Raw genomic sequence first — 8,534 nt, forward strand, 5'->3', positions numbered from 1 at the left:
CCACCACCACCACCACCACCACCAACAACAACAACAACAACACAGCAATATGATTCCTAGAGCACTGGCTAGTGTAATAGTTTCACAGGGAGGTGAAGTGATGTTAGCATCTCGCACTTCTTCCACCTCCCAGCATTGAGACACACTTCTTTGAGGAACATCCGTCGGCGCATCCACACCCCACCCCAACTTTACCACGTGATCTCGTCGTGGCGGCCCCGTGAGGTCCAGTTTGCAGTAAAACACAGAAAGGTTTCGTTAAAACACTTCCCTGTTGGAGCTAAAATAGTTTTATGTTTCACTCTCTGTCCGCAATGTCGAGACACTGAGTCAAAAAGAGTAAAGAAGGATGTCAATGTGTTTTCTCACCTGACACAACCTTTCAGCTGACGTTAGAGAGCCGTTGAGACGCACGTTGCCCAGTCATCTGCAGGAAGTAGTTCACTCCAGTGTGGCGCCATCTTGTGAGGACGTAGCTCCAGGAGTTTACTGACTACAGAGTCAGACGGTGTGTCAGGGAGTACGAGAGGCAACATTTTGTGAGTATTCATCTTTATACATGTCTGTCGTCTGTCAACATCACGGTAGTTGTTGGCTGTTTGAGTTTTACGCCGTGTCAGCAAGTAAGGTCAATGGTTCATGGGTCACAACCTATGGTGCCAGTCTCTCCCATAATGGTGAGGTCAGAATGTCGTTACCGAGACCTAATGCTGATGTATTTTATTTTCAGTGTTAACTCACTGTTGACGGTTGTTCCGAGATGGACCTGACAGGGATCCTAACCCTCCTCCTCCAGCTTATCTCAGACTATGTTGTTTCAAATAAGAGTAAGTACACGGATGCTGTGGACAAGAACACATACTAGAGCTGATCACACACACGTCACCACATCTTCACTTGTACACCTTCCCCCTTCTATGTAGCAATACATTAATACATATATTACTGATTTTCTGCTTATCAAGACTGTCCCATGTCATATTTTTCTTAGTATGCTTTCTCTATCCTACTTTCTATATCGGAATCTCCTAAAACATGCAGAACACCACCCACCCACACACCAACAGTCATTCGTGTTACCACGTCAGGGTGCACACCTTCAAATAAAAACCTCACATAAAAAATAAATGTAGATATCTTCTATATACACTTCAGAATTCAACTTATACAGATGGAGAATTTTTAAAGTAAAAGATATTAAAATTTTTCGTCAACAACAGTCATACATTTCTGGAAAATACTATTACGACCTTGTATTAAAGTGATTCTAAAGGCAAAATAAAACTGCTTAGAATCGCGTAAAGAGTAGGATAAATTTGAATTTCGTCTATTTATATGTGTGTTCATGTGGAAATCGTTGAAGGTTTTTAGTAGAATGTTGTGTTTAATAAGAACAATTACACGGGACAATTTTTTTGCTTCGACTCAATCTCGTTCTCCGTCACGTGACCCTATGACGTGTGGCTTCCATAGTGAGAACCATGCCTCGAGAACGTGCTGCACCCGATTGCCACGAAAAGATGGGAAAAGATTCAAAATTTTCTTTTTATCAGTTTCCTCAAGACAAGGCGATACGAAACGAGTGGGTCATACCCATAGAAAGGCTCGATCCCAGTATGAAAAAGCTTTGGGAGCCCAAAGAGTGAGACGTATTATGCTCAAAGCCATCTTGATTGTAGATTAGTTTGGATATCACTAATCCGAAATCCAGCCGAAATAGTGCTAATAAGCCTCCATAGCCTTTGCTGACTGTGTACGGGACCTAGGGCTGTTTATTGATGCAGAGCTCTCCATGTGCAACCATGTTAGTTCTGTTGTGGCAAAGTCCTACTACTTTTTGAGGACTTTAGGTAGACTACGGCCCATGCTGACTCAAGCTGCTGCCAACTCACTTGCTGTGGCTACCATCACATCACGATTGGACTATTGTAACAGTGCATTGTGGGGTATACCTGCTATTCAGCTGGATCAAATCCAAAGAGTTCAAAACACATCAACAGGATTGTCACGCGTGCAAAGTCGTCCACTGAGCACATCACCCCTATCCTACAGAGCCTTCACTGGCTCCCAGTGAACTAGCGCATTGATCACAAAGTAATTTCCATTGCTCAGTCCTGCATGTCTAAAACTGCTCCTGACTATTTGCAGGAGATAATTCCTCCTTATCAGCCGTCGCGTACCCTGCGCTCAGGCTCCCAGTCACGCTTCTGTCTCCCTGCAGTGGAAGACACCAACAAGAAGCGCACTGGAGCCAGGGCCTTCAAAAACGCGGCACCTAAGCTGTGGAATGCTCTGCCATCGTCACTCTCCACCATCACCTCACCAACCACGTTTCGCAAAAAACTGAAAACCCATCTGTTTATTTAAGACAGACTTAAACAACCTAGCAACACTTCTGTCTTTACTTTTACTTTTCTGGTGTTTTATATATTTGTTCACTGTATCTTTTTCCTTTTTTTTTCTTATTTTTATTTTTTTGTTTTGTTTTGTTTTGTTTTGTTTTGTTTTTTGCTGCGCAGTGATCATTCTTCTGAATGGATACCTGCGCATTTCAAATAGACATCATCATCATCATCATCATCATCTTCATCATCATCGTGCTCTGTAATTGTAACTAAATATATTTTTGAAACGTTTGACCGTCGCCACAGCCTTATCACAAGCCTTGAGTATCCCTTTAATACACCGTGGTATTATTTACCCATCTTTATATTTTCTAGAAGTATTTTACAATCTCGTACTGTCAAAACAGTAACTGCACAGTTACCACAGCTATTCGTGATGTGACATGTTTTAGATACCCGGGGCCAAAATCTACATATCGGGGACAATAGAAAAGAACATGAGCTTCATCCTCTTTATAATTTATATAGAAAGGACATTTATTTGTGTTCTCTATCTTCTGTACAAGACGAGTTTTGTGCGTGTTTATCTCACTCACTCCTAGACGGAAGAGTATTAAACATCCTTCATGTGAACGAAAGTGGCAACAGTGCGAGAAGGGGAAGTCCCCCTCTCCACACCCCACGCACCTCCAAAAGGAAATAAGTCTCTCCACCCCTCCCCAAGAAAGAAGACCCCACGAAGAACTGCGTAACAAGTAAAAAGGAAAAAAACATGCGACCACTTTTCCTCAGTTTGATGTTAGGAAACAAATTTTTCTTTGAATGCTTGTTGAAATACCTGTAAATATTTTGTATATCCTTGTTTTTATTGTTTAATAAACAAATATGAAAAAAACATCTATGAAGACTTGCTGAAGAATCGCTTGCTACAGGACACGGTTCTCAGACATTTTTGTTAATCGGAGCCAGATTTTGATAGTTCTCATATAGCAGCTGACTATCAAAGGGGAATGTCCATGTTCCCCACATGTCATATCTAATGGTGTTAATCTAATCCCAGCTTCTGGCTGGAGTTAGTGTGACGGTAAGGAGGTGGAGGGGAGCGGGGTGGCGTAGCCAGCCCTGTGTGTTGTCCCGCTGCCTTGTAAAAATCCTGGGCCACGTGAATTTTGGGCACCACTTGAGTTTTGGACCTCACGTGCGAGGCATGAAGTGCTCACCCAGTGTGGAGTGCGACAGAAGGAGTATATATATATAGACGGGGGTTGAAAGCCAAAGGGGGGGGGGGGGGTTGGATTAACACAGACAGTGTGTAAAAGTGAAGAGGCTGTTTGGAAGTTGCTAGCTGGAGCGAGGTGTGACACCACTATTGTCTGTCGTGGACTACCGAGGGGAGGCTCTGCACGGCCTTCAAGAAACGAGGGGACCGGAAACGCTGCACAGTCTCCAAGAAGCTCTGCGATTGTCTGCGGAGAGAAGACTCTACTACAGTGAGCGGGGAGTGAGGCGCCGCGCTCGAGACGGCAAGTTTTGACAGCCGGAGTCGGCGCGACGACGACGACGACGACGACGACACCAGCACGACGGGAGCAGCGCAACTAGAAGGAACTCCCCCATCATCCCAAACAGCCAGAAAGGTCGTCACAACGACTGGAGCGCCGGGAGGAAAGGCCTGTCTTCAGCAACTCTACTGCTGTGTGCGGGGAGCGATGAGGACGGAAACCGGCGTGAGAAAGTTCAGGAGAGACCTGAGTAGAGCAGAGCAGGTGCCAAGGACTGGGCACCATCGTTACCTACGTGGAGGGAACAGTAAAACTTTCCTACTCCTTAGAAGAACTATCAGGGTAAGAGCAAATGTTTGAACTGTTTAAGAAGACTGAGACACTTGGTGAAGCGAACTGATAGAGTGGGACATCAGTAGTCAGTAGCGGTGCTGTGCACCCTGAGTATTGTAGGTGCTAGCGTGAGTTGATGTGCAACCTTGGTCTTAGTATTGGATTATAAAAGTGCTCTACAAAACTTATCATTACGAATGCCTTGAAATTGACATGTTGTCATAGATACTGTGGATATAAGTTTGCAGTTGTGTAAACTGCTGAAGACCAGCCTGCGTGCGGTCTTAGTATCTGCGGTTAATAATATTTGGTGTATGCTGTTGTAACGCTGATATCGTTGTGGACGAGGGGAAGTGTATGGTTTAAACTGATTTATTTGGAAAGTTTCATGTATTGCTATTTATTTTAATAGTTTTTGTGTATAATGCCACAAAACCAGGTAAACATGATTGAACATGACATGACTGAACATCTGGCAGATAATACAATGTTTATGGACACATTTTAAAGGATTTATAAATAGATGTATGTACAACTACACACATCCATTGTTTTATTGTAAGATTGTATTTCCTCTGATGACTCTGCCTCTCCAGAACCTATGACCACTTTGAGCACTTCAAGTTCAGGACCAGATTCAGATCCAGAGAGTTCAACCTCCACTGGTAAGTCATGATGTTTTTAAAGGATGCAACAGTCTGGTTGTAAATGTAGTCTACCCCATCTCTGCCATATCTGGATAATCAAAAGCGTATTAACGAACTGATACTTCAGCTAACCAGACGTGTGTGCACATGTACGTGTGTCTGTGTGTATTTATCCGTGTGGATCTGTGTGTCTGTGTTCGTGCCCGCGTGGTCATAATTATCTCAATTAGTGACTATACCAACAGCATGTAATGACCAGTTTCCTCCCAAAACCATCATATCTCCCCCCCAACCATATCAACAACCCTCGTGAGTAGACATCGAAAATTGAATCGATGGACGACCAGAAGAGAAATCGATGACATAAGCAGTTAGTGTCAGATATTTCCAACAGACCCACGTGTTGTTGACACGACTACCGCCACCATCTCAATAAACAGAAGTGGCTGCTTGACTATACTCATTCAGAGAACTGATCTCACGATTATGATTTTGTCTATAATTAATTCTTCATCAACTTTGTCATTTATTGTTTTGTTTTGAAGTTCGCATTGAATGTATAATGTAACATTTAAATAAATTTGTAGGTGTTTGATGTTATGGCCTATTTCACTCACGACCTCCTGTTAGTGGATGCTCTTTATAGAGAAGCTTCAATGTATATACATGTCTGTACATGTCCTCTACTTTGATTATTTCCACTGCAGACTGCTCTACCTCTTCAACTCCTACGGAAACTTCGACTACTTCAAGTCCAACACCAGATCCAACGATCAGAGCATTGACTGGTAGGTCGTGTTGTTTATAAGTCACACAACACCGACATCAGTAACAGTTAGTAATTAGGATCGAGATTTGTGACTACACCAGTCCCACCAACAGTCCGTGGATATTTATTAACGGTAGACATGTAACCCCGGACTTAATACACTCGTTCCTGAGTCTCGTTGAAGAATTATTTCTCCCTTTAGATATTATTTCTACAAATCCTTCTGTAACCACTTATTATAAGTCAAACAACAATTATGTAAATATGTCACAATGATGTGATCGTTAAAGAAGCCCACGAAGCTTTATAAAAAGTAAATATATTTGTACTAATGCTTTTATTTATAAAATATTAAACTCTAGTAAAATGTGACAGGTAGCTCGTGTGGGTGGGTGTGTTCGAACCCACGCATGTCTTGTTATCTAGATTCGTAAGTCTACCTGTAGCATCCACAGTTTATCGACACTCACACACATATATATATACACACACTACTATAAATATGTGTTAGTCTGCATTATTAATATAGTATTTCTCCCTTTCTCCCTTCAGACAGCACGACTACAGAAACAATTTGGACATCTTCCGATTCAACACCAAGTTCAGAGAGTTCAGCCTCGGGTGGTAGGTCATGTTGTTTATGTCTCACAATTATGTACAGTGTGTGCGCTCTTCAGACAAACATAACATTTCATGTTTCTCTACTGAGAATTCTCTTTATCAAATAGTAAACACTAGCATCATGTGACAGCGTGTCCGTGTGTTTGGGATCATGCATCTATAGGAGTGTCAGCGTGTGTCTTTGTGTGTATATGTGTGCGTGTGTGTGTGTTTACCAACATTGTGACTGTTGTAGTGACCAGTAGCCAGGCGAGTGCAGCAAATGAGAGCTCTGTGATGGTGCCAGTGCTCAGCTGTCTGGCTGTCGTGTTTGTGGTTGTTGTGGTTGTTGCCGTGTTTTTCTTGTGGAGAAGGAAACGACAAGCTGATGATGTCAGGTTGGTGTTCCTCCATGTCGATGGATAGATGGATATTTATAGGTGCGTTTCTATCCGGATGAGTGTTTGTAAGTTTGTTTTTAGTTTTAAGTTTAAAGTGATGATGATGATGGATGATGGATGTATGGTGGATGGATGATGGATGGATGATGATGGATGATGGATGACGATGACGATGACGATGATGTCTGCAGGAAAGAGAACAACCCCAGCTGCCTCTCTGTTGAGACCAACTTACATCACAAGCAGGACTCGTTCAACGTTTATGACAAACTTTGTCATGTAAGTTTTGGCCAAATTTGACAACTTTCTATCGTTGTTTATTTATTTATTGTCACGTCGTCTCATTTCTCTCATCATTATTATTTTCATCCATTGTCTTTTTGTTTTTTTATTAGGCAGGTCAAACACTTGAAATATTATACACACACACTCAGCATGTCATTCTTGAGTTCACGGTGCGGGTTCACACAAGTTTATAATTCGCGTTCCAGGACAACAGGAGAACCAACATCAACAATACTTCCACTACAGCAGCGAACTCACGTGACAACGACAACAACGATGACTACGCCTACATCGATGACCCCGCGATAAACAAGGGCGTTGTCAGGCTGCACCACGACAGGCCGGTGACGACCGATGGTCAGCACGCACTCACTGACCCCTCTGTCAGCGGACTGGAACCTGACCTCTCCTCCACCTACACACTCGCCCGACCCACAGACAACGACATTCCTGACCCTCAGCCTCCAGACTACTTCATTCTGGAGGAGAGGGACAAGAAAGAGTGTGCTGAGCCAACCCATTACTTTATTCTGGAGGAGAGGGGTGAGAAGAATTCAGCCGCAGACACAGACACCCAGCAGTACTTCATTCTGGAGGAGAAACCGGAAGGAGGGGTTGGAGAGTCCTCCAGGTCTGATGCTGACTACTTCGTACTCCCCTCCTTCGCTGTCATACCTTCCCCAACTCTCTAAACAGTCAGGTACCCATTCCCACCACCTGGGTCGAATGGCGAAAGTTTGCTGCCCTAGTCGGGCATTGAACCAGCGCACTCTCAGTTAGGACGTCAGCACTCGGCTCTCTGCTTGTCACAGAAGCGGTGAGGAAGTAAAGACGACATTGTGAGTAACAAGACACGAGGATGTTGACACCAGATCTTTTCCTGATGCCTGGGTAATGCGAGAGTGAGATGCGGTCGAATATTCTGTCACAGAAAAGACGATTGTGTATATTTAACAAGCTACATTTTTCACTTTGTGAATTTTTTTAAAGCGTATTTGATATCCCACAAAAGATGTCGAGAATAAACACTGAATAAAGTTTAGCACCAGAAAGGATTTTTCTGTTGTTTGTGTCAAAACTGCAGCATGTTCAGACTACAGTGTGAACACTGTAAACAGATGTTACATGCAGATAAAGAACAACATGCCCGAGACAAGAACTGAACCCAGGACAGTCAACCCTCACTGTATTGGTGACAGGCGATAACCGTTGCACCACCAGACCACCCGGATGAGAGAGAGAAAGAGTAACGAGTATATTGTGGCGTGTCCGTCGTAGGTTCAAATCTCATATCCCTCTCAGTTAATTTTCTCTTGATCTAGCACCTCTTTAAAGAACTTCACAGAGAGACTCTAAGCTGCTGACACAGTGTTTAACACCACCACCACCACCACCACCACCAACACCAACAAGAAAAACAACACCACAGCAATATGATTCCTAGAGCACTGGCTAGTGTAGTAGTTTCACAGAGAGGTGAAGTGATGTTAGCATCTCGCAATTCTTCCACCCAGCATTGAGACACACTTCTTTGAGGAACATCAGTCGGCGCATCCACACCCAACCACGTGATCTCGTCGTGGCGGCCTCGTGAGGTCCAGTTTGCAGTAACACAGAAAGGTTTTGTTAATGCACTTCCCTGTCTGAGCTAA

The 8,534-nt window shown here is 43.4% G+C and overlaps 1 protein-coding gene across 1 annotated transcript; it reads left to right on the top strand.

Annotated features, from left to right (window-relative positions):
• The first annotated feature begins 365 nt into the window (after positions 1 to 365).
• Positions 366 to 7,924, top strand: LOC112562598 (cell wall integrity and stress response component 4-like). Its single transcript, XM_025235935.1, has 8 exons — positions 366 to 539; positions 731 to 827; positions 4,744 to 4,845; positions 5,535 to 5,615; positions 6,149 to 6,220; positions 6,453 to 6,594; positions 6,789 to 6,876; positions 7,089 to 7,924. Exons 2-8 carry the CDS (start codon positions 761 to 763, stop codon positions 7,572 to 7,574), a joined length of 1,038 nt encoding a protein of 345 aa, XP_025091720.1. The 5' UTR covers positions 366 to 539; positions 731 to 760; the 3' UTR covers positions 7,575 to 7,924.
• Positions 7,925 to 8,534: the final 610 nt, after the last annotated feature.

Source organism: Pomacea canaliculata, linkage group LG4 (assembly GCF_003073045.1).
Source record: "Pomacea canaliculata isolate SZHN2017 linkage group LG4, ASM307304v1, whole genome shotgun sequence".
Taxonomy (NCBI): domain Eukaryota; kingdom Metazoa; phylum Mollusca; class Gastropoda; order Architaenioglossa; family Ampullariidae; genus Pomacea; species Pomacea canaliculata.